A 27,628-nucleotide genomic window follows, 5' to 3' on the forward strand; every position below is an offset into this window, starting at 1 on the left:
TCCTTCTAGGTCTGTAAATATTAGATTTGACTGTGTTGCTAGGAAACCCAAAATAAAAAGAAATTTAAGTAAGCAGGAAGCATTATGAAAACTAAATTTTGTTTTTATAAACAGTGCAGCTTTGGGTTATGCTCTGTGATTAAAAGGTTGGTGTAAACTATTTCATATGTACATTAAAGAAAAAAGAAACTTCTTACAACGTAGTGATCGTTTCCTGTTTCATTTTTAATTTTCTTCTCGTGTAAAGAGCTTTCACTAGGAGTTGCTTGAAATCTCTGGGAAGGTCTGTTCTGAATTTACTACTTCTGGATTGGTTAAAATCCCTTTTAAGTGTGTGCTTTGTTCTTTGAAAGCTTTGGTCAGTTGAGCAACTTGCTGCTCGTGGTTTTTTTTTTTTAAAAAAAAAGAGCTGAGTAATGCTGGAGCTTTCTCATGTGGCTGATGCAAACCTGGAGAATTTGCATCATCATCTAGCTGGAGTAAGTTGGTGTGACAGGCAGGCGCTTAAATACCAGCCCATGAGGAAGCTGATCTGGTCTGTAGTGATAGGGCGGCAGCAGCAGCCGCAGCAGCAGAGGTAGTCGGGGAGGTGAACGAACCAGAGCACCATGAACGAACACACAGGTGTTTCTGAGGTGTAATTAGATCGCGGAAGGTGAAAAGACACCTTAGCTCTTTTACCTGCGAGCACAATATCACTGAGGACGAATCTGAAAGCAAAAAGGAAAGAGATCAGATCGGTCAGTCACCCCAAGAGACACCACAGTTGAAAGTTTGGAATTAAAAGCAATTTTTTTTTTCCATTTCCTTTTACCCCACTGCGGGTCACTACCATGGTTAGAAAGCCTGTGGTGTCCACCATCTCCAATGGGGCTTACCTGCAGGGCAGTGTTAATGGGAGGCTGCCTGCCCCGGGCGGCAAGGAGCCACCTGGGCAGGAGAAAGTTGTGCTGAAGAAGAAAATCACTCTGTTGAGAGGAATCTCCATCATCATTGGCACCATCATCGGAGCAGGAATCTTCATCTCTCCTAAGGGCGTGCTCCAGAACACAGGCAGCGTGGGCTTGTCCCTGGTGGTCTGGTCGGTCTGTGGGGTTCTGTCACTGTTTGGTGAGTGTTCCTGCTTCTCTGGGGGTGTGTCTGTGGGGTTGAGCACTGTGCTGTCTGGGAGAGCAGAGGGAGATTTCAAAGGAGTGAATGAATGGCAAAGGCTACCCCAGATTTTCTGATTTTTAGGGGAGGTATGCAAACTATCTAAGCACACTGTCCACTGTTGGCAGAATGCTGAGTTCCCTGAAATTGCATCCTAAGTCTATGCTCTCTTTTCCTGACCAAGGCGCTCTGTGTTCTGACTTTTCGCTTTGGCATTGAATGTTGATGCTAACTTTGATGACCCAGTAAAATACAGGTGAACTTTCTGTACCCGGCACTTGTGCTCAGTGAAGGTATGTTTGGGGTGTCTTGGCAGCTGGCAAGCTGAATGAAACACCTGTGAAGTGAAACCCAGTGTGGCCTGTTTAGACACAGAACTGAGTGCTCAGCAGAAGTTTTACTGACTTTTTATTGGCAAAACAAATGGATGGCAGTCTTTTCCCTTTTAATTTTTTTAACTTCATGAGCTTGTCAGTTCCTAGTCTTCTTTCAAAAGTCCTTGAACGTGGATCGAAGTGTGATGGCACATAATTCAGCTCCTTTTGTAACGGATTATTGCAAGGGTGTGAGCATTTTTCACATTTTTTTGTACTTTTCATCTCTCCCCAGTACCCATAACTGTTTGCAATAGAAATTGTAGAATTGGAATTGGGTATTATTGCTGTTTGCCCAGCTCTGTTTTCTTCGTTTACAGTTCACTTGGTCTTTGGAGACACAGGTTATTGGTCCACCTATCTGCAGAGTTAGTCTCAAGAGAATTGGTAAAACTGGTGGAAGAAATGTGATTATTAACTTTTTTTCAAAACCTAGATCTCTTTTATTGACGTGATAATTAATAATAAAGAGGTAATAAATGTCCCCTCATGAGGTGGGCATATGACTGGAATGCTTCTTGGGTTAGCTGTAAAGGTGTTAAAAACTGGTGAATGGTCAAGAAAATTAAATTGTATTTATACTATGGGGCAAATGTCTAAGATATATTTGCTCTTCTCTGGCAGATAGTGCTTTTTTATTCCAAAAGATACTGCTCTTTAAAGGTTTTAACTCTTTGTCCTAACTCTCTAGGACCAAGTACTACTAACTCTTGGTCCTACATGGACTAACCTGTTTATTCTGAAGGTCTTGGCAATGTTTTCATGCATTGGTTTGAACATTTATCTAGAGAACTCAAATTTTCATGATTAGGAAGAAAGTATTTTAAACAAAACTTGTTGAAATAAAAACTTAATATAGAAATATCAACAGAGGAATTATATTTAGGTGTTTACAAAGGGTTTATGGTATTCATATTTTGTGGCATATACATTTATAGACAAAGAGAAACCTAATTATTGATCTTCTTAAATGATTTTGTGTGCCCTCAGCCTTTAATCTTCTCCAACACTTGGTATATTCAGAATAAATCATTGTCTAATAGGAGAAACCATAGCCAGGTTCCTGGATTTTGTATCCTGTGTGCATGCAGCTCCCACTATGTGATTCCATTTTTGTATACTATAAAAGGCTCTTCAGATATGATAAAATGGGTGGCTCTGAGCATTAACTAGTTAAAGTGATGTTGACTTGTACTAAGAAAATATGCTTCTGCATAAGTGTGTCATCTCAAGTGATTAAAAATAAACTAATGAGACTAGCTAAGTTTACACTTGAGTTGGTATTCTTTGATTACTAATCACAGGGAATATGCTTCTATACTAATCTATTTATCGATGTTTGCATTACATTGGTCACTTGAGCTCCTAGGAACTTTTGACAGGAGTGCCTTCCTAACAGAAAGCAAAGCAAAATATAAGGGAAAAAATTCGTTGTCTTAAAACTCTGGAACTAAGAGTATAGAATGTGTATATTGTGTTTACAATTTTGTTTAAAGCCAGGTTTAATACATGGGTTCTTACATCCTATTTTGAACTGTTTTCATCTGACTAATATGGTTATGGAGCTTGAGACCTTCAAATGAAAATTTCACTTTCCCAGAACTCAATTTAAACCTGGGGCAACCATCCTGGAATTTAACCAAAGAATACACAAGTCTAGGTATTGAGTCTCTGGAGATAAATTCTGAGGTTCTTAAGACATTTTCCAATAACATTTAATATTGGATGATTTTTTGTACACTCTACCAACATGGCAACTGGTTTCCAATAGAGAATGAACTGCAGGTAGTTATAGTTAGTTTTAAATGGCCAAACTGTATCGGTGATTCCCAACTATCCATCTGTAGACTAAGTTACTTTAGAATTAGCTGTGCTAATTTTAAAATTATAGATTTTCTTTGATGCCTCTGTCAAAGAGTCTGGCTTCTCTTGATCAAAGAGGAGGTCTGGGGGATGGCCTTAGTGCTTGTATTTTTTATTTTAATTAAAAAATTATTCCCAGGTGATTCTGATAGAGTTCTAGTTTGGAAATAGGATAAGCAACATTAAGATTTTGCTGAATATCCAAATTACGTTTATGTTGGACAGTTCTACCTGAAGCTCTATTGATTAGTAATAATTTCTCACGCTTTTAGTCTCCAGAGTAGCTCAGGCAGAAATTATGTCTTACATTTGAGTACTTAACAGTATGGGTAGAACTTTTCACACAATGTCAAGATATACTTTTCATTATATATACAATAACTTGCTCACAGTAGTAGGTGAAGCTGTATTTCATGAGGTGCTTTCTGTGTGTCAGGCCTGTTACTGTCCTTGGCATTCATTTTCATACTTATACACACAATCCCCTTATGAGGTGAGAATTAAAATCTTTATTTCTCAGAGGATGAAACTGAGGTTTGGAGAGATTACATAATCTGCTCAAGTCTTTGTGAATTTTATTGCTAAATGTTAAAAATTGGTTCATAATTAATTTTATCTCCATGTTCATAAATATGTTAAAGCATCTCTTTTTCAAAACTTTTATTTCAGTCACCCAGGAATGATACTCTGAAATACATCCATAAGAAACTTTCTCAAAAAGAGAATATCTGAGTCAAATTAATTTTGTTGATAAACAAAACATACCCTATAAATTAAATGAAGCCTTCCAAAACCTTGAGTCCATACTTTTGAGGAGAAGAGAGGAATTTTATTTATTTTGATATGTCACAAAAACATCATTTATTAAAAGGATGCTCAATATAATGAGGTCAATTTGATATAATTCTTTGTCTTGATGTGAAATTATGTTCTTCAAAAATGGATTGTGGATTCAAAATTTTTAATAATATTATATTGTTTTAGAAGTTTGTCTTTACCATTTCAGGTAAAATTACCTTGAACAGAATGAACGAGATTTCAAGCATGAGGAAGTTACAAGAGGACTTTGGAGGTTCTTAGGAATTTGATTAGTATTGTTTATTTTGAAAAAGGGTGTCATTCAAACCAAAGGAAGTAGTATCATCTCATGAAATACTGCTGTGTCCATTCTACTGCTGGATGACTTGGTAATATTTTAACTTTGTGCCTTTTTATCTTAATTATTTCACAGGAGCCTTGTCCTATGCTGAACTGGGAACTAGTATAAAGAAATCTGGTGGTCATTACACGTATATTCTAGAAGTCTTTGGCCCATTACCAGCTTTTGTGCGAGTCTGGGTAGAACTACTCATTATACGGTAAGAGCCTAGACAGAAAAAAGATTAAGGAAAAATAAACCTATTCATTATCCCATTTTTGAATCACTTTGATTATTTTTAAATAATTAGAAATATGCATGACTATGTGGTAAATATGTCTCCTTCAGGACATAAAATCTGGGATGAAATACCTTTCTCAATTGATGTTTTTAGTGCCATTTTGCCACTGGCAGTAGTTTTCTAACCATGCCAAACTTTCAAAGCATCTGCTTGTTGTTAACATTCAACTATTCTCTAAGTCATTTTCAGGAAAGATGCTGACCTAAAAGAATGTGAATTGTCAAAATCTACCATGATAAATCAGACCTTTTGTTTGATTATAAATTGTAATTTGACAAAATTAAATGTTCTCCTAGGAACTGGGGTTTTCCTTCTTGTAGATCACACCATTAAGCCATCTTCAGTTTACTCAGTTTTCGTGACTAGGAAACTTCTGCTCCTAGCAACTTAGTATGTCATCAAGTTTTATATTCCACCAAAACAAAACAAAACAAAACAAAACAAACACACACACTTGTCACAATGACTCATATCCTCACGTTAAACAAATCAGTGAACTACAGTTGCGAAAAGCTTTTTGATTATATTGTTGTAAGAATGCATTCCCCTTCCTGATTGCCGTGGTTTAAAATCAAACCAAATAATGCTAAGTCACTCTGAATAGCAAATTTCCTCCAATTTTGTGGGAAACTTATGATGTCACGTGAGAACTTCAGATTATCCTTAAAGCAAACTGCTTCCATGAAATGTGACTAGCACATTCTGACAGCAGAATTTAACAGAAATAATTAAAGAAACTTGTTCTTACTGTAAACTTATCAGACTTACACAGCTGAAAGCTCCTGTGAGCTCTTATCCTATCATTTAGAGCTAAGTGGTAAATGCAGAGCTAATAAGTATTGACTTAACACTAATCTTGTTTTTTATAGTCCTAGGAGTCTCTTTTGTAGCAAAGAGCTTAGAATAGTATTTACATCTTTGTTAAGTCTGTTCTCATTTTAAGCAATTTTGCATTATTTAAAACTTATTATTATGAAATAATGATAAAGAAGTATTTTGTTCTTTTTCTAAACTCTGGGATTTGCCTGGGAGGTGCCTTCCACTCTTTTCTGATAATATGAAGATTACTCTTCAAAGGTCAACTTAAGTTCTATCTTTTCCACAGTTAATTTCCTGTTCACCCTAGTTTATAGTATTTCTTTCCTCTCTTAATTCTTCTGAAAAAAAAAAAATGCAGTCTCTGCTTCTCATTTGACATTGAACATGTTGGCTTATATTCTTACTGAATATTTTAGGAATCTATGCTCTGTTTCCCTGTTAAAACTGCAAGCATTTCAAGCATACAAAACCAGGTCTCTCGCTTTTTGTAACTCTTATACTACTTATTGTCATATATTAAATGCAACTAATTGTCATATATTAAATTCTTTTTGAATAGCAGTTGAAAAATTTAGTAAATATTCAATCTTTCAGTAAGTTATATTGGGTTGGCCAAAATGTTCATTCAGGTTTTTCCATTAAGATGGCATGAAAAATCCCTAACAGATTTTTTTTGCCAACCCTAATAGTTTGAATAAAATATACTCAGTAGTTAAATAAGTACAATACTTATTTAGAGTGGTGGCCTGTCAGAATAGTGGGCTTTGGGGCCTGATACAGCTGAGCTGGAGTCCCTCTCCAGCCATGTACTGGCTAATTGTGTTGGTTAGCCATACTTTGGTTAACTGCTCAGCGTTATGATGGTCTTGATCATTCCATTTGCACTAGTAGCACCAACACAGTGCTCATTCATTCATCTGCTCATTCCACAGACTATGCTACTGAATGGTGTATGGCAAGTTAAAAAGATCTAAAGTGAAGTGAGCCTCAGTTCTTATTCTCAAGTAGCTTATAATCGTATTACCTTAGACAGCTACTTCACTGGGTATGTGTTTATGGAAGCAATTACCTATATATTTTCTAGCTTTTGTAATGGATTCGTATGTTTCTTTGTAATAAGGACTCACATTACTCAGTTATTCTCTCAGAGTAATGAAAGACTTGAGGGGTGACAAAGTACCTGAGTAATATAACATTCCTCTTCCATTGAAAGTACCCATGGTACCTAAATATTTGCTATTAAAATTGTACTTCAGATTAAGTCCCTTTTGTCAGAAATAATCTGTAACAAATCTTAAAAAGAAATCATACATCGGGGTCATTTGAATTCATGCATTCACCATGCATTCATTAGTTTTCTGTTGTGTGACAGACAATTTACTAGACGCTTTACCACACACTGAGGATGAAATAGTGATTGATAAGCACACAGTCATACTCATGAAGCTCACGGTCAAGTGAGGGAAACAATTATCAATCAAGACATCGTGTAAGAGAATGAAAAGTTGCTACTGTGATACACATGTGAAAGGGGGGCTATGAAGTTCCACAAGAGAGAATACTCTGGGAGATCTAACGCAATTAGAGGACTGAAGAAGCTTCCTCGGGAAAAAGATTGAACTAAGACCTGAGGTATAAGAAACTGTCAGTGAGTTTCAGGGGTTCTAGGCAAAGGGCATCCATATCCTTCTAGTGGGAGAAAGCACACGGAAGAGGAAGGGAAAGTTTTGACCAGATGGAGCCTTGTATTGAAGGATTTTTGTGGATTCTGACTGTGTTTTGAAAGCACTAAAATGACATTATTAGATTTTAATTTACACATCAGAAATTTATAAATGATGGATAATTAGAAAAATGTCTTGTTGTGGTCAGGAGGAGATTGTCTTGGAAAAAAAAATCAAGAAATCTCACTACTGCACATCCACACTGAAGATATCATAATTGAAAAAGACACAGGCACCCCAGTATTTATCACAGCACTGTTTACGATAGCCAGGGTATGGAAGCAACCTAGAGGTCCATTGACAGGTGAATGGGTAAAGAAGATGTGGTGCATATATGCGATGGAACGTTGCTCAGCTGTAAAACAACACATGTGAGTCAGTGCTAGTGAGGTGGATGAACCTAGAGCCTGCTATACACAGTGAAGTCAGAAAGAGAAAAACAAATATCGTCTATTCACGCATATGAATGGAATCTAGGAAGATGGTACTGATAAATCTATTTGCAGGGTAGCAGTGGAGATGCAGACCTAAAGAACAGACTTATGGACATGGGGGAGGAGGAGAGTGGGGTGATTTGAGAGAGTAGCCTTGAAACATATTCATTACCACAGATAAAATAGATAGCCAGTGGGAATTTTCTATATGATGCAAGGAGGTCAAATCTGGTACTCTGTATCAACCTAGGGGAGTTGGGATTGGGTGGGAGCTGGGAGGGAGGTTCAAGAAGAAGGGGACAAAAAAAAAAAAAGAAGAAGGGGACATATGTATGCCTATTGATGCATGGCAGAAACCAATACAATATTGTAAAGCGGTTATCCTCCAATTAAAAATAAATAAATCTATCTTGGTTTCTAATACCAGCAGGTTAGGGTTGGAATACATAATAGTGGTTGGTTTCCTGACAATCTAGGTGTTAGACCTGGAGGTTGAGTAACCATGAGATGGAAGATAAACTAAAATGGAAGACTTGGCATGGGAAATTTAATAATTCCATTGACTTGCCTGTGTATCTAACAAACATGCATTCATATGCAGTATATTTAAACTGGAAAGGCCTGTGTCATTTTCTAACAGAAAATTGAAAAGCTAAAATAGAATCATTTGCCACCTGTTTTACTATATACCTGAACTTATTTCATTTTCTTATCTCATTCATGTTTTCTCTATTTATAAAATTACAAGACTAATTTTGTTTCTCAACACATACTTTTCACCTAAATATTTCTATGGAATTAAGAATAATCATTTGGCTTTTCAAGGTTTTTCTGTTTGGAAAAATCTAGACTAATACAATGTCAAGCATGTAAGCATATATTTGCAATGAACATTTATTAATAGTAATTTTTTAAAGTTGAGTTTTGTGTTCCTTTTCTGAACCCATTAGACTGTGCTGTTAACTCATCCCTACTCTGCTGGAGTTTAATTGTTGACTTACTGAGAAAGGAGACTACTTCTTGTATGGCCCAGCCCTATTGGATCTCAAGTAATAAACTAGATTTTTAAGCAAAAAGTTAAATATGGGAGGAAAGAAGAAAAACTGACAGCACTCAGCCTTGTTCCTAAGCAGATGTGAAGTTTAAAAACTAGCTACCAAAGTTGCAGACAGTATTTCATTTGGAATATCTGTGATGACCTAATCAAATATAGGCTAAAAACTCAACCTTCAGAAAACTAAGATCATGGCATCCAGTCCCATCACTTCTTGGCAAATAGATGGGGAAATGAAACAGTGACAGACTTTATTTTTCTGGGCTCCAAAATCACTGCAGATGGTGACTGCAGTCATGAAATTAAAAAATGCTTGCTCCTTGGAAGAAAAGCTATGACAAACCTAGGCAGCATATTAAAAAGCTGAGACATTACTTTGTCAACAAAGGTCCATCAAGTCAAAGCTGCGGTTTTTCCAGTAGTCATGTACAGATGTGAGAGTTGGACTATAAAGAAAGAATTGATGCTTTTGAACTGTGGTGTTGGAGTAGACTCTTGAGAGTCCTTTGGACTGCAAGGAGATCCAAATCTATCCTAAAGGAAATCAGTCCTGAATATTCATTGGAAGGATGCGCTGAAGCTGAAACTCCAATTCTTTGGCCACCTGATGTAAAGAACCTGGGAAAGATTGATAGAGGGAGGAGAAGGGGATGATAGAGGGAGGAGAAGGGGACAACAGAGTATGAGATGGTTGGATGGCATCACTGATGCGATGGACATGAGTTTGAGGAGGCTCCAGGAGTTGGTGATGGACAGGGAAGCCAGGCGTGCTGCAGTCCGTGGGGTCACAAAGAGTCAGACATGGCTGAGTGACTGAACTGAATCAAATATAGAGTTCTGAAAAATCATAGACTTCTCTATTTAATATGTTCCGTATGCTGAGTAACAGTACCTCAAGGTAGAAAAGGTTAGTGAAAGTGCTACTTTTTTTTTTTCCTGTGGTTAACCTAAATATGCATTTCTTCTAGCCCTGCAGCCACTGCTGTGATATCTCTGGCATTTGGACGCTATATTCTGGAACCATTTTTTATTCACTGTGAAATTCCTGAACTTGCGATCAAGCTCATTACAGCTGTGGGCATAAGTGAGTATCGTAGGTATAAATATGAAAAAGAAAACAGTCCCTACAAAAGTTATTGGAGACAAAATTTCTAGAGACTTTTTGCATGGTGGTACTACTCCTCACATGGTGGTGTTCTTGCTTACAACTGCTTGCCAGATTTGTGTTGGAAAATAAAGAAAAGAATAAGGGTTTGGAGTGATGCCTGATACAACATTACAAGCCTATTTTGTATTGGGTCAATAGATGTGATGGCTAATCTTTTAAAATAGGCAAACAAAACCACCTTGTTAGTAAATTAGTAACTTGATTGTGCCTAAAAAGAGACTTTTACAAGTGAAAACCCAATTTTAAAATGGGTGTTCTGAATTATAAAATATCCTTCCTTAGCAAAAACATGTAGAAGTATAAGGCACTTACCCTCATGGAATGGTGTGTGTGTGTTGGGTGTATATGTTGTGTTCATGAATTTTCTAGTGTTACCACCTGCCACTCTGTTCGGATTTTAGCTGTCCGTTGACAGTCACTAGACTCTTCTTCCAACGTTTGATTATTAGTGGCATTTCTCAACAGAGAAGGCAATGGCAACCCACTCCAGTACTCTTGCCTGGAAAATCCCATGGACGGTGGAGCCTGGTAGGCTGCAGTCCATGGGGTCGCTGAGAGTCGGACATGACTGAGCGTCTTCATTTTCACTTTTCACTTTCGTACATTGGAGAAAGAAATAGCAACCCACTCCAGTGTTCTTGCCTGGAGAACCCCAGGGACGGGGGAGCCTGGTGGGCTGCCATCTATGGCGTCACACAGATTCAGACACGACTGAAGCGACTTAGCAGCAGCAGCAGCAGTAGCAGCAGCAGCAGCAGTAGCAGCAGCAGCAGCAGTAGCAGCAGCAGCAGCAGTAGCAGCAGCAGCAGCAGTAGCAGCAGCAGCATTTCTCAAATAGGAGTTTTCTTTATCATTTCCAAATTAGGAAGTTGCTCATTTTCATCATTGGGCACAGATATTAGAACTTTAAAAAAAAACAGGAAGTAAAAAAAAGAGGAACATGCGCAACATGAAGTAAGTGATGTGAGGCTCAATATGACTCCAACTTCCTGTTGTAAGAGAAAGGTGAACATTTCACGGCAGAGAGCTGAGTGATTGGTAGGAAAGAGTGAGGGGTTACACGGAAAACATCTCTAGTACTGGCTCCATATTGCTGCACTTAAGTAGGTTCATCCTGGATTCCCCCCTTAATTCATGAAATATAATAATTGTTATGTGGAATATTTGAGGGAAGACCAAGAAAAATACTTGGATGATATATGTCTAAGTTCTGGAGTGGTGATGGTGTTCTCGATTGATCTTACCCTTTACACACACTATGGCCGTGAGACTTGGGGTCAAGTCACTTCTTTCTGCACCTCAGTGTTCTTATTTAGAAATCATGTCCAGTCTCATAAGGTGTCTTTGAAGATTAAATGATATTAAAAGAGTGTATATAAAGTGTTTTGAGTAGTGCTAGAAAAGTTTAAAGAGTGAAATTACAAATGGTAGCTTTTTATACTCCTGTGGGAACACATCTCATCAAGTTCCATAAGACCGGGGCCTTAACTAACTGCTGTGTTTCCAGCCCTTCACATAGCCCATAGTATGTTGTTTGTGCTCAACAAATAATTGTTCATGACTGATTTTAATGAGAATAGATATGAGCATTCTTCTCTAGTAGAGAAGCTAATGGAATGCCTAGGTGTTAAACTTAAAGAATTATACATCTTCACGTTTCTCAAGCAGCAGGAAATGGAGGGAAATGAAATAGATTTTGTTCAGATCTAACACCATGAAGTTTTAATTTTTTGAACCATTTTAGCATTGTGGTTATAGCTCAGGCTCTGGAGGCAAACAACCTGGAATTGAAATTTAGAGTCGGGATTTTCAGTTATGTGATTTGGGCCTAAATATTAAATCTCATTAAGCATCAGCTTTATTTATTGGTAAATTACCTATGAGACGATAATTTATCTTGAATGGCTCTGGAAGGATGAAGTTAGATTTTGAAGACTTTAGCAGAGTGCCTTGCCCATGGAAAGTTCTTGATAAATCTAATGTTCCACTTAGGGACTGGATCAGTAGCCACTGTTGCACTCATTTCATTCTTGTTTCTCAACTGACTGAGGCAGAATCATATCACAATTGTTATATTTGAGAAGAGAAACACAGGGGTAGTATTTTGAGAGCTCTATAAATTGCCAATCAGAGGTTACTGATTAAAAGCTGCAACAGCAAACTTTCATTATATATTATGTAAACATTTACAAATCCACAGCTTGGATTGAGAAGGACTTGTAATGAATTAGATAATGACAACACATTACCATTTTGGTAAATCTAGATAGCTCTTTTATTTGTCCCAATTCTGTTAAACATTTTAAAGGGAAAACTGTATTTTAGAGGAGTAAATAGAAACTGTTCAAATCAAAAATTTAAAGCAATTATAGGTAAGAATGATTAAATATGTTGCAGTTTACAAAAGCTGCAGTATAGTTTGGTGATGGTGTAACTAACAAAGAGCCTGAGTAAATCTTGGGTGAACTTAGTCATGTTCTTCCATTTTTACCATTAGTTATAACATTAATTTACAGATTTTGATGCAAGCTTGAGTTTCTGAGGAAATTTGTTCCTAGGATCAGAAGCACTGAAAGATGAAACTAGATATTCTTGCAACTCGGTGGCAGGTGATATAAATCAATGGCCTAATTGGGAAAGTCAAACTGTCTTTGAGAACTTAGCTTTAAAGCAACAGCAGGTGGAGATGGAGATAGAAAAGGAGACATTTACCTGGGGGCAAATCTCACATTCTGAATGGTTCAAAGCAAGGAGAGAGGTGATTTTCTGCCTGCTGGGGGTGAAAGGTTAGTGAGATGTAGAAAATGGAGTTTAATTGCATGAATTGCTTCCCTGTGTTCTCCTACAGGGATGGAAGCAATTTGTGGTAGTTTGAATTCTCTAGTTCAAGTGTAGAAGAAGAACAAACTTGAAGGATATTGTTATGGTCAAATCATAAAAGAAAAGGAATTTCAGGGTTTGTGAAATGTTAACTGATCACTTGAGCAGTGAGAGTGGGGTGGAAGTGTGGCATTGCTAAATACTAATTACCCCTCTGGGGCTTCCCTGGTGGCTCAAACCGTAAAGCATCTTCCTGCAATGCGAGAGACCTGGGTTCGATCCCTGGGTTGGGAAGATCCCGTAGAGAAGGAAATGTGCTCTTGCCCGGAAAATCCCATGAATGAAGGAGACTGGTTGGGTTTACTCCTCTCCTCTTTTGAAAGTATTCAACTTCATTTCTCTCAAATTAATAAAGGTGAAAAGTTTTGGAGTACTTCCCTGGTGTTCCAGTGGTTAAGACTTCTGTCTTCCAGTGCAGAGCATGCGGGTTCAATCCTTTGCGTGGTACTAGATCCCACATGCCTAGCAACCAAAAAACTGAAACACGAAACAGAAGCAATATAGTAACACATTCAGTAAGGACTTTACAAATGGTCCACATTAAAAAAAAAATAAAAAGTCTTTAAAGAAAAAAGGGTTTTGCTTACTCTAAGTCTTGTCCATTCTGGCAAGCATGTCAGGCATGTGGAAGTTGAGTAGGGAAATCTTATATATTCACATTGTCTTCTCTCCTCTAGCCCAGTGTCCCTAGGTAAAGGGCCATTGCTCCCTTTACTTTCTATGGAACTTCATGAATTTTCACTCTCCTCGAAGCTTCAATAAACACTGAAGTATGTTCAAGAGTTAAAACGACATTTAGTTTTCGGTTCTGGTCTCCTGAAACCAGACCCTGTTTAAGTATACAGTTGAGTGGCAGAATAGTCTAATAAAAGTTCCTTGTGTCAGATGTGGGCTCTTATCTCAGACACATCCCTAACAACCTCCCTGAGTCTCAGTTTTCTTAATTTACATAGGTGAATAAAGAGCATTAGCTTCTTCTGACAACCTGTGGGAATAATTGGAGAAAGTAAACAAAATAACACTTGTGATTATGATGTGAGAAAGAGAGATGGCCATTTCTATAAATGCATTACTGAATTTTTTTTAAACTGTATTCTACTAGCATCATTAAATTACATGAAAGAAAGTCTAGGCTGAGTTCTGGGCTAGCTTTTCAAATATTGCACATAAAGTGGTTCTGTTTAAACCCCAGATTGGACTATCTTTACTCCTCTTCTACCGTAACTAAATACCAAGACAACCAATTCTTAGGTAGAGATATGTAGTATTGAAATATACAAGGACTTCAAAACAACAATCAACCCTTCAGAAGGATGAGGAATAAAATGAGGAATCAAAGTGTCTTGAAATCCCAGCCAAGATAAACATGATCCTTAGCCGAGAGGAAGAGCATCAGATGTTTGAGAGAACGAGTGAAATCATATGTGTCTTTTGACCTGCTTCTTCATTGTTACCTGTGAACTGCTGGTAAAATTGTGGACTCTGGAGTCAGCTTACTTGGCTTCAACCTTATCTTCACCTTTACCTCTGTGAACATGGACAAGTTAAGTAATATCCGGGTTCTCAGCTGTTAATCTGAAAAATAATGCTGATGATGGTAACCAAGTCATAGAGATATGAGGATTAAATAATATTCATGTAAGGTCTTTGCACAATATGTGTCATATAATAGTGTACATTTATTTCATGCTTACCATTTTTATTCCCAATAGTGAAATCCTAGATATAGCCTCTCTCCTTCAAAAAGGTGTTTATTGTTACATAGCTTCTCTGCAATGAATCCGTAGAGGAAACAAATGCTAACAGAAAAATGGAGGCAACCCAGGCAGCTGCTACAAAGAACAGTGGAACAATTCACTTCAGCTCACCATGATGCATCTGTACAGTGCCCGTATATTTTATCAGCTTAGCACAAAGCAGCCAGAATCCAGGAAGAACCTGAACCTGGGGAAAGAAAAGAAAAAAAACCCAATATATCCAGACTTAGTAACCTCACTCTGCAAAACAAAAGACAAACTTGAATTACTGAAGTACAGAAAGAAATGCTTGCTAGTCCTTAAATCACTGTATCAGTTTTTAATACTCCCCTAAACATCCTTTTCAAACATAGCTCCCTTCCCTATGTATTTCTGATTGCCAGAGTTTATACCTATAACTTTCATTGCTCCATTTTAGTTCTTAGGAACCGACCAGCACCATTAATAAGTAAATACAAGCTATATGTCTCTCTATTTTCATTTTGGTAACATTTAAGTTCAGCAAAATAATAATAATAATAAAAAATAAGATCAAATCAATACAGGTAATTTTTAATGCATAAAATTAGCAATTATTATTCAAAGGAAGTGAAGCTAGGATGAAAGCTTGCTCAGATTTATCTAATGATTACAGTGTAAATAGATAATGTATAAAAACCAGAGTAGATACTATTTGTTTCAGAAACTCTGAAATCTCTTAGCATCTAGTGAATCCCAAATCCCTTTTCAACATTGTTGGATAAGCAACATACATGGACTTAGACGTCTCTGTAAAGACACATGGGGAAACAGCGGTTCTCGCCACCTGAGGACCTCCACAGTGCCTCGGTACTGGCTCCCTCGTTGCTTGTTAAGCTGTATCCCTTCAGGGTCATAGAGGTGAGTCTTAGCTGGAATTTGGCATATGGTGTAATGAGGGCAATGTCTGGATGCTCAGATAAAGCAGGGTTTTGAGAAACCTTTTGAGAGAAATCAGGTTTAACCAGAATTTTGATTTCAGCTGCCTGAGAGGAAAGCAAGGTGAGATTATCAATTCATAATATTTGTTTGATTTTTGTCTTCCATTTTTCTAAGAAAACTTTACAAAATAAAAAATTCCCAGCACTCACTTTTGCTTTCTATTTCAATAGGCATTGAATTCTAACACTCTTTATGAAAGTAACAAACCTTTCCTCTTCCCAAATACATAGAGGTTCTAACATGAGAATGCCTCTCTCCCCACCCCTCTTCCCCTCCTTCTTTTCCTTCCTTCCTCCCTCCCTCTATTCCTTTTTTTTCTTCTTCCTTCCTCCTCTTTTCCCTTCCTCTCTTTACAATAGCCCTTTTCTACTGTGGAGTACTCTCAGAAATGGTGTTTGGGTTTTTAGGAGCTCTGCTTAAAAGAAAACAGTGCTCTTTTGTGTTGGTGGGAACATGAATCCAATTATTTTCAGACCAATGCTGGATCTCCTTAGCTAAAAAAACAATCCCTTTCATATGATGATTCATTTATCACAGAGCCATTTGCATAGAAAAAGGACAAGAATCACTGGTTGATGACGATGAGTGCAGAGTTGCATTAAATTATTTTCAGTATATAAGTGCTTTTTACAGGGGCGAGAAAAATCATTTTACTTTTTATCTTTCTGATAAAATAATGCACTTGGCAATTAACAGTAGACCTGTCTAGTTCTTCATGTTTCCAGCTTCAAGCACAGGTAGAATATTTCTCTCAGCCTATCATATAGCTTATTCAGGGCTTCAGCCTTTCTAATCATTCTCATCATTTCTCCTTTGAAACATTTCTTCATCAGTAACTCCCTATTTTAACTTTGTATGGTTCCTTACTCTTCCCATCTTTGAGCTTTTTTCAAAGATGAAAATTTCTTCTTTTGATTTTTTTACTTAATGGTTCATGTTCATTATAAGAATTATTAAAAAGTGTAGAAAAATAAACTTTTAAACTTAAAACTTATTCCGTATTCTATCATCTATAGATACCTTCTCTTAATGTTTTGGTAAATAGTCCTTCAGAATTTTTCCTTTTCTTTCTTTCTATGTTTGTAGCTTTGTCTTCTACCTATCTCCCTATATGTCAATGTAGCATCTATTTGTCTCTCTCTAATTTTCTGTATTGGTCAGTAACATGTAATGAACCATCTTTTATGTAATAAATATTTAACTGTGTCATGATTTTAAATGGCTGCATAGTAATCCCTTTAAAAGACATACCTGAATCAGCCTACGTTTAGAAGGCTAGATTATTTAAAATATTTTTGCTGTTGTATATTATGTGTTGAAAACATTTGTACCAATTCTTAAATTCTGAAATGAGCTAGTGATTGTATCAGGCAACTGGAACTATGAAGATCACTCATTAGTGTACATATGGAAAGCTTCCTATTGCAACCTGAATTGTAAGAATTCTGGTTTTTTTTTTAATCCCCCAAGAAGTATTTTCATTCATTTTTGTTATTTGTTTAGGGAAAATACACCTTTTAAAAATAAAGCTTGTAGCTAATAACTACAAATGTCAGGTATGAAGTGGCTTATTTGTTGGGAGTGGGGAGGAGAGGGTGAGTAACACGAAGTGTGAGGTTTTAGAAAGAGTATAAAATTGAAATCTGCTGTCTAGAATAACTCAGTCGTTCTAGAATAGTATAGGAGGCAGGGCCTGAGAGTACCACCATTTATTTCATGCCTTTTTGGCTGAAGGTATTATAGAGTTTGTTTTAAAAACTGAGGATCCAGCACATTCATTTATTCAACAAAACTGTGTTAATGATCTTCCTGGGCCATGGATGAAGCTGGATACTAGCAAGACAGAGATGAATGATGTTTGTTCTGTTCTCAAGATTCTCATGGTCCACAGTCCAGGGTGAGTGGCTAGTTGCTGAGGACATTGTAGATAGCATCACCAAGAAAGAGAAATTCTGCTGGCTTCAGACGTCGTGTGCATCCTACTCTGGAAACACTTTTGGATTTATCATTCAAAACATTTTTTCAAGTTCCAAAACATATCTTGGAAACCTGTACATTTAGGGTAGGTTGAAAGTCACTCCTTACTATGCTGATTGGAAAGTGGAGAGAAAATGCAAAAAGTGCTGGCTAAGGCTAATTCTGAAAGTAGAATAAAGTCCCGGCCCACTTTTCCACACATTGTCCTTTCTTGAGTGTGATCCCAACTCTGTCCCTTCTTTAATGTGATCCCAAGTTGGCAGGTGACTATGCATGCGGACACTGAGGGAGGAAAAGAGCTGTCCACTGTGTCAGACTAGAGTCACGTTCAGCAGTCTGCATGTGATGGCCTCAGGATTTGCTTAGAAGATATTTTTATATGATTGTTGGGGCACCACAATCCTTGTTCACTCTTATTGACATATACAAGGAATCATACCGTGGTCTCCTGCATTACAGGTGGATTCTTTACCAACTGAGCTATCAGGGAAGCCCATACAAAGAACAAGAGATAACTTTTTACTGTCCGCACATTTTATCCAGTTTCTCAAACTTCAGGGTGCATAAAAATCACCTAGAGATCTGATTGAAATGCATGTTTATAGTCCTTAGGTCTGGAGTGGCATATGAGAGTGTGTATTTCTAAACTGCTTCCAGGTAATGAATGGCAATACTGCTGGTTCACGGTTGGCACTTTGAGTAGCCAGGACCTAAGACGTCTTCACGTATACCAATGAGGATTCACCTTTTGTAACTTCATCTGTTTGTTTGCAGCTGTGGTGATGGTCCTAAATAGCATGAGTGTCAGTTGGAGTGCCCGGATCCAGATTTTCCTAACCTTTTGCAAGCTTACAGCAATTCTGATAATTATAGTCCCTGGAGTGATGCAGCTAATTAAAGGTATGGACTGAAAAGTAAATGCTTTTTAAAATACGTATCTGCTTTTGGTCTCTTCTAACACTGACTTTCACTTGTACTAGCAGAATCCCTTAATTAGTCTCTCTGCTCATGGAACTTAGACTCTATACTGTCATCTAATTGATTTGAAAGCCTGTAACATTGGGGGGTGAGTTGGTATTTACAGCTGATTGGCAACAAGAGGATAAAGCCTGGGCCAAGCAGCAAAATAAGGCATCAGTGAATTTTCTCTTGGTCTAAACTGTTTGTAGTGAAAACACAAAGTAGAAAGAAAATAAGCTGTTAGTTTTAACTACAGATAAATGTGTCTTCTTATTTTTACTTTAAAGTAGTTCAAGGATATATTAAACATTAGAGAGAGAAAAAGATATCTGGAAAATAGTGAAAAATGATAAAATATTGTTTTACTTTTTTGTAATTATTCCTTTTACCTTGAGAATGGAATTTTGAGAGGAGAGTCAGATATGGAAATAGCATTCATAAAAAAATGCTATCTGACAATAAAAATAGTTGTAAAAATGTATTTTATTGTTACATTATTTTAATGTAAAATCTGCATTTCTATAGAAATGTAACACCATTTTCTGGGAGTATTTGCCTTTTTAGAGTTGAGATGGTTGAGAGTGATGTCATTTAGAGTTTCAATTGTTCTAGGTAAGAAGGCACAGGCAATTGCTTGGATTCAGGGGAAATTATTGGATGAGAAGGAGGTCTAGTGAGTTATTTAACTAACAATGGGCACAGATGTAGGAAATAAGTTAGGAAGTAAGAAGAAATGATAAAGGAGTGATGTGTAACTTTGGCACGTAAAGTATTTCATATTCACATTGATGTTGTCTGTTCCAAGAAAAGGAGTTTATAGAGAAATTTGATGAAGTTGCAAGAGAAGGATTACTCAAGGCAAAAGGAAATATCAAAATTGAACAAAAAATCATTGCTGAATGTAGAGGCATTAAATGATAACAGAGGTGGAAAGATTTGTCATTCTATACCTGGGGAAAGGGAACCACTGCTGTCCATTTAATAAAACCTAGTGGGACATCTTAGAACTCTCCTGGTTAAATGTTTGCATCAAATTCAGCAACCTCAGCCAACTCAAAATAAACACAATGAAGATCTTTAATACTATAGCTTACGCTGAAGGGAAAACAAGAACTCTTCTAATTCATGTTGGTCTCCACAGAGCTGGCCTTCTCATACTTTATCTGATCCGTTAGAAATGTAGGGAAAGTAACTTATTTTGTTACTGCTTTCCTTTTCTGGGCTAACTCTATATTTCTGTAAGGAATTTCTTACATTTTTGGAAAGTTCAGAAACTGAGTCATTTTAGATTCCAAAAAATGACATGCAGTCCTTTAAAACAAAGATCATTTTTTTTCTTTTCTCTTTTTGATGTAAGACTGTAGTCAGTTTTTACCACTTAGTTATATATGTTGGTGAGGTGAGGTGAGGTGTAGTTGCCCAAATGTTACTGTATTGCAAATTCCTTGAGAGCAGAAGTCATGACATATCTTTTAGCTTTTTTTTTTTGACACTTGCAATAGAATGATCCTTTAATATTTATGGTATTGTTGCTGAATCAAGCTTGGGTCTGCTTACCCAAGGACCAGCAATGCCAATCTACTGACACCAAATTGTGGTGAAGGAAAGCATAGTGTTCGTCGCAGGGAGTCAAGCAAGGAGAATGGGCACCTTATGTTAAAAAAATCTAAACTCCCTGCTAGCTTTTAGGAAAGACTTTTTAAAGAGAGATTGAGGGAGAAGGTCACAGGCTACCTGATAAGCTCCTGCACAATACTCTGATAGGTTGATGATAAAGGTGAGGTCACAGAGGTCAACATTATCAATCCTTAGGTTCCAGCCAATTTGTAAGCTATGTGATTGTGGTCATCTTACAATTAGCTTCCTCCTCCTGATACAGGCTTTAATGTCTGGGAAACAACTCAAGGATAGGACTCAGGATGTCAGCTGTAGCCCTAAGGAACAACTGGTTATAGTGGTTTTAGTTGCTAAGTCGTGTCCAACTCTTAAGACCCGACGGACTGTAGCCTGCCAGGCTCCTCTGTCTGTGGGATTCTCCAGGCAAGAATACTGGAGTGGGTTGCCATTTCCTTCTCCAGGAGATCTTCCTGACCCAGGGATCAAACCTGGGTCTCCTGCATTGCAGGCAGATTCTTTACCAACTGAGCTACGAGGGAAGCCCAAGGAATAATTAAGGAACTTTAATTTTGCTTTATAGCTAAAATTACTCTTTTATCTTTCTTGACTGCTTTCCTTTGTTTCTGCATTTTCTCACTTCTCTGATTAAAATTGCTCTTTGGAACTCAGGGAAGCCTAGGAGGCTAAAACTTCTACAAACATGCGGCAGGGGACAGGAGAGTGGTCTGTCCCCAGTTTCATTATCAGTGCTTAATGTGACCAGGTTTCCTTATATATCTCACTTAGCAGAGAAATGCAGAGAAGGCAATGGCACCCCACTCTAGTGCTCTTGCCTGGAAAATCCCATGGATGGAAGAGCCTGGTAGGCTGCAGTCCATGGGGTTGCTGAGGGTTGGACACAACTGAGCGACTTCACTTTGACTTTTCACTTTTGCGCATTGGAGAAGGAAATGGCAACCCACTCCAGTGTTCTTGCCTGGAGAACCCCAGGGACGGGGGAGCCTGGTGGGCTGCCATCTATGGGGTCTCACAGAGTCGGACACGACTGAAGCGACTTAGCAGCAGCAGCAGCAGTAGAGAGATGACCTGGGAATTTTCCCACATTTAAAGTAAGTTAAATATTTTGGAGATTATTCATAGCAGGTATATTTGCTCTATTACTATAAAACAGTGATATTTCTTTGTCTCTAACTTATCACATATGTTTCACATTAATACAAAACTTCAAGAGGAGAAAATTTTTACTTACCCAGATTGTACATTTATTTTGACCTAATGAGATTCAGAAAATAATTGTATGTTCTATATTCTCTTATGAGGATTTGTTAAACTTTCCTTTGAATCTAATAACTTTCATCTTCTTGAGATCTCTGTTATGCAGCCAAATACTCCTGAAATTTGGAAACAACTCTCTTTTGTAACACTTTGTCCTCAGGATTAAGTCTTTACAAAGTTTTGTATCTTTTATTGATTATTCAGTATTGCACTTTTAGCAATATTGTCCCATAAGGCCTAGGAGACCACAGATCATGATAAAGCAATATACAGCAGATGTTTTTAATCTGGGTTCCAAGATTTATGTTTTTCTTCTATGAGGACACAGAGATGTTTTAGTAAAATAGATATATCTCAATTGAGAGTGTCATTTTAAAAAATGAGATATATTTAGGAATTGGATGTTTTGAGAGAGTCATTTAGTGGATAACACAATATTCTCCATTTTTGGCCTCAAAACTCACACACTGTATTGATATATATGTTGTTGTCTGGAAACTGCAAACAAAAACTGAGATTTAAGTGTGGAGAGAGTTTTCTGTACACCATCTATCTTCCACCCCCTCTTTTATTTACTTATGGCCAATTTCGAAATAGTCATAGTTCCCATTTAGATAATCTCATTAGCTATTTTCTTTGGGAAACAGAAACTCATTATGCTTTACTTTGAATATTGACTGGCTAAATCTGAATTCCGATTTTTTAATTATCCAAAAGATATAGAAGAAAAGTCCCATCACAAAGAATAGAAAACCGTGATGCATAAAAGCACTCAGTCTACATGTTGATGCAACAATGTGTTTAAACCTATTTAAAGTTCAATATGGTTTCTTTTCCATGCTTCTAGAAGGAAACAGTGCTGTTCTCTAGGTAAGGGTCCACAGACCTTCTCTGTAAACGGGCAGATGGTAAATGTTTTCAACTTTGTGTGCCATGGGATCTCTGCAACAATTATCAGCCCTATTGTTGGAGAGTAAAATTAGCCACAGACTGATGGTATCATGGCATCCGGTCCCATCACTTCATGGCAAGAAGATGGGGAAACAGTGGAAACAGAGGCTAATTTATTTTTCTGGGCTCTAAAATCACTTCGGATGGTGATTGCAGCCATGAAATTAAAAGACGTTTGCTCCTTGGAAGGAAAGTTAGGACCAATCTAGACAGCATATTCAAAAGCAGAGACATTACTTTGCCAACAAAAGTCTGTCTAGTCAAGGCTATGATTTTTCCAGTGATCATGTATGGATGTGAGAGTTGGACTATATAGAAAGCTGAGTATAGAAAAATTGATGCTTTTGAACTGTGGTGTTGGATAAGACTCTTGAGAGTCCCTTGGACTGCAAAGAGATCCAACCTGTCCATCCTAAAAGAGTTCAGTCCTGGGTGTTCACTGGAAGGACTGCTGTTGAAGCTGAAACTCCAGTACTTTGGCCACCTGATGTGAAGAGCTGACTCATTTGAAAAGACCCTGATGCTGGGAAAGATTGTGGGCAGCAGGAGAAGGGGATGACAGGATGAGATGGTTGGATGGCATCACCGACAGAATGGACATGGGTTTGGGTGGACTCCAGGAGTTGGTGATGGACAGGGAGGCCTGGCATGCTGTGGTTCATGGGGTCTCAAAGAGTTGGACATGACTAAGCAACTGAACTGAGCTGAACTGATGGTATCTAGATAAATAAGTAAGCCTAACTGTGCTCCAATAAGTTTTCCTTTATAAAACAAGCTTGGAAGTGTCAAGCAGATTTGTTTCACAGCATTTTGCAACCCCTGTTGGTATCTAATGAACTATAGGGAGAAAGCAAAAAAAGTAAGTTAAATGATGTGAGAAGGTGGTTCTGGGGTTTCATGCCACCTCCTCATGGAAGATAGACCTTTGAATAATTCTTCCCAAGCACTGTATTATCATCGCTGTTGAGAATTATATCACACTCCTAAACACTATAATTTACAGGTGATCCTTTAGTATTCTGTCATGGTGAAACTCTGTTAAGAGTAGAGGCATGCTAAAGCAAGGGACTGTTTTTGAAATGTTGTTTTCTTCTTTGCCATGATTTTATTAAAATAAATGTGAAGTAGTATTTGGCTACATGATGAAAAAAGCTGAATCACTGAAAAAGACACTGATGCTGGGAAAGACTGAAGGCAAAAGGAAGAGGGGGCAGCAGAGGATGAGATGGTTAGATAGTACCACTGACTCAGTGGACATGAATCTGAGCAAACTCAGGGATATAGTGAAGGACAGAGGAGCCACATGCTGCAGTCCATGGGGTTGCAGAAAGTCAGACATGACTTAGTGACTGAATAACAGCAACGAAAGCTTCTTCTTAAATGGTATTTTATGATTTCATGGTTTAAAACAATTGCCTATTTGTCTTTACAGTAATAGATGTGACAAGTAATCACAAAAATAAAATAAAATAAAATAAATGTGAAGTAGTGTTAGTGGCAATCAGCATATGTTTGGGATTCCTTCTCTATAATGGATGCAGCATTAATAGATAAAGTTGGAAATGAGCGGAGAGTAAGAAATCTAGACCTGAAACTGTATAGTTCATCCCCAAGCCCCCTTCTCCCTTTTCATGTTTACGGTTAAAGAATGAATAATAACCAGCTGTTTGAAAAGTCCTTAATCTTTCTATTCACATTTCAGGGCAAACACAGTATTTTAAAGATGCCTTTTCAGGAAGAGATGCAAGTATTATGGGATTGCCATTGGCTTTCTATTATGGAATGTATGCGTATGCTGGCTGGTAAGTTGATATCACTATCAACTGGTGATTTGGATGATTCATTAATTTCCTTCAAGTACTTCAAGTGCCAAGTGAGGTGCTAGGTGATTGTGAACAGCCATAATTCAACATGATATGCTGTACTTGAAGAGAGGAAGGTAATGTGGCTCCCTTCACCAGCCCAGTCACTGTGTATACAACTTAACACAAACATCACTGAGGTTTCCAGTCAAGGCAGGTACTAGATTTAACCTGATAATGTAAATTTAACATGATAATGTGAAAAATAAACAAATGCTGGGTCTTGAGAACCAATACAAGTCATTTGTAAGTATGAATCAGTAAAGGCATACTAGTGCCAAAAGCCATTAAAGAAGAGTACTTTGTCAAAAAGTCTTCCAAGCTGAAGCTCCAAGGTCCACGAAAATAGTGATTAGTTGAATTTTTTTTTTTTCCACCTTCCTATGAGAAAGAAAGAATTCAGATATAGAAATGAGTAACCTGTTCCCAGGAGGTAAAATGGTCCTCTAAAGGCAAGAAGGAGTAAATGGGATAGCGAAATCAGATGTACTAGGTAATCTGCTACATTTTAAAGGACTTTATAAATTCCTTAAAATTTCCTCAACATTTGAAAACAAAACATGCAGAAAAGATGAATAAAACCACAGTGCCATAGGTACATTTCCGTGGTGGATCCATGTCAAAATGTGATGACATTTTGGTTGAAGCATTAAAGCTTTGTATTTATGTCTTGCTTTGTTTAGGAATTTGAATAACAATATCCATGATTATGAGCAGGAATTTTTTCTAATTAAATTTTATTGATCTAGTAAGATTCAGTTGAGGTGATTATTGCAAGAAATGCCACTAGAAATGCCATTATTTAAACATCAAAATGATTGTAGTAAAATTAAATTTCAGTTTTGAAGTAATTAGTAGCAATATTTCTTTTAAAAAATAATTTATGGAGTTAATTGTACAGTTGCAGTGAGAATGTTCTATGAGCCTAAAAAGCAGCAAACTACACTAGCTTAAAATTATGTAAATGCATCTCAAATACAAACACAATTTCTTTTTGTTTCTTCAGTTTTTAGGATCTTACTCTCTAACTAATGCATGGAACATAAAAATATATTTTTCAATAAATGAAAATTTTACCCTATTAATCTCACTGAATTGTGGAAATTCAGAGCACTAGAGGAGGATTAGGAGAGTAAAGGAACTAAAAATTTTAGCATGGCATCTGAAGCATAATGTTTGAAGTTCTTAGAAAATTGTAGCTCTGAAGAGTCTAGTATAAAATATTTGTGTACTTTTGGAATATTTTGATAGCCATTGTGTATGTGTGTTAGTCTTAGTATTCTTGAAGTCTTTTTATTTTTGTCCAAAGCACAATGTGGTACTGAGCAAGAAAAAAAATGAAAAAAGGAGTTGTGCTCCCACAGGGTTGGCAGTGGAATCATCTATTCTATGGCTATTCAGCCTGATCAGAGCTCCAGCGCCCTGGGGCAGCGGCCAAGCCCTGGGAGGGTCACCAGGAGGGGCCAGAGCAAGTTGGGGAGGTGACAAAAGCTTTCAGTTAGAGCCAAGTGTTGGGGGCTTGGTAGTATTCAGTCAGGAATGTGGAATGTGGAGATCCTCATGAGGGAGTTTTGATTAATTCTATTGAATGAAGTTTCTTTTGCCTGTGAGTGCCATGCATCTGTTCCCACGGAATCTTAAAATATTCTTCTACCCAACTCACTCCCCTGCTACAAGGGCTGAATACTCAAGTCACCTGCTTTATGGAGAGCAAACCTTCACTTCTGTAAGCTTTTGAGGGCTGCTAGCTTTCTCCAAGTATAAAGAGTCTTTTCATTTTGAATTATCTTATTATCTTAATCTTTAGTTTTGTTGATACTAAACCCAAAATGTTACTCTTATTAGAAAGATTTTTAAAAGACAGTTTTGGTGGTATAAACAAGAGTCCAGAGAACTTAAAAAGGAGGTGGAAGACAGGAAGCTTTTATGGGGTGAAGAGTAAGGAACAAAGAAAAGAAAAATGGAAAATGAATGTAAAACAGGGAAATAAATATAGAACCCAGGGTTGGCTTGGAGATTAGTGGCTCCATCTTAGACATAGAAATTTATTTCAATACTCTGTTTACAGGGCACATGGGGTTTACATGAACCTTTGTTTATATTATACTTTTCCTCATAGAATCCTCAGGTCCATGTCCTATTTTAAAGAACAGGAAACTTGCTTTTCTTATATTCTAGAGGGTTCAGTCATAAGACATTAAGGCCAGGATTTTAAATGAATGTCATCTGATAAAAGTGATTTATGTATGGGGCAGATAAGTAATTGTATATTTCCAATAGCTGTTCAGCTACCTGAATGCTGCTTTGCAGGTAGGTAGAAATAACCTGCTTGTTAATATGTGGCCATTTGTCTTAGAAAAAGGGAGCTGTGTTTAGAAGAAATAGTCTGCTGGTTTGGAATTCCAGAGGAAGAAGTTAATATCTGGATATAAATGGAAAAAGATGGAAACTAAAAGAGTGCCCAAAGCGGGGGTTATGTAGTCACTTTCCAAATATGATCCTGCCTCTCTGACCTTTCTTTGTCTTTCATGATGGAATTAAAAGACTGTGTTGTGGAATTATAAGTGGGGCACCGTAAATGAGCCTCCACTCCCTGTACTCCTGCCCTGACAATGTTTGATGCAAAAATAAAAGTATAGGGGGCATTGCAAATAAGGAGACAAAAGCAGTCATTGTCCTCAGAACTTAACCACCCACGGTTTAAGTAAAAGCAGCAAGACCCTTGTTGTCTGGGAGGCCTGGTTCGGTTAGCAAGTCACCACCTACCCACTGAATAGGAAAAAGGCACGGCCAGACCTTGGATGTGAATAGGGCAGGCTGTTGGTTTATGAGGAGTGCTGGACCTTTTTAGAATGATGAAAACTCCTTCACAGAAACATGATTGGGGGAAAGAAATCATTAACCCAGCCAGGTCACAGAGTTGGGTCAGAACAACTTTAATATTATTGCCAACGTCTGCATTCAGAGAAATATGTCAGTCTCCCTGTGGCCCAAGGGAACTCAACCAATTTCAGTCCCATATCCTGATCCAAAGCTAAATATTGCTTGGTGGGAATTTTTTTTTTTTTTTTTAATGTGTGATAGGAAATAGTTTTTCATTGTGTGTGTTTTTTTTTCCCCCCTTTAAATCGTATCCTCAGGGGATTTAGTCTTCTAAAGCATCTGCTGGGATTATTTTATAGCATTGTGTCAAATCTAATCTAAAGAATAAGCTTCTTTTTAAAATAATTCATAGTTGGGTATTAGAATGCATTGCCAGCTTTGCAGTGCCTTTTATACGCAATCATGGAAAAGCTGGAACGATAGATCTTGTGAACATTCTCTAGAGAACTTGAGAAGATGTGTAGAGAACGCTATGGATG

The 27,628-nt window shown here is 37.4% G+C and overlaps 1 protein-coding gene across 9 annotated transcripts in view; it reads left to right on the forward strand.

The window, feature by feature from the left end:
- The first annotated feature begins 533 nt into the window (after positions 1-533).
- SLC7A11 (solute carrier family 7 member 11) overlaps positions 534-27,628 on the forward strand; it is a 393,259-nt gene continuing 366,164 nt past the window's right edge. For 8 of the 9 annotated variants that reach the window (XR_009596822.1, XR_009596820.1, XR_003591971.3 and 5 more), the window contains exons 1-5: positions 534-1,110; positions 4,621-4,747; positions 9,828-9,943; positions 18,376-18,501; positions 24,107-24,206. Coding sequence is in view for 3 of the 9 variants with exons in the window: in XM_060400588.1 (XP_060256571.1) it covers positions 834-1,110; positions 4,621-4,747; positions 9,828-9,943; positions 18,376-18,501; positions 24,107-24,206 (746 nt within the window). In the remaining 6 variants the exon portion in view is untranslated. 9 annotated transcript variants of the gene reach the window in all.

Source organism: Ovis aries, chromosome 17 (assembly GCF_016772045.2).
Source record: "Ovis aries strain OAR_USU_Benz2616 breed Rambouillet chromosome 17, ARS-UI_Ramb_v3.0, whole genome shotgun sequence".
Classification (NCBI taxonomy): domain Eukaryota; kingdom Metazoa; phylum Chordata; class Mammalia; order Artiodactyla; family Bovidae; genus Ovis; species Ovis aries.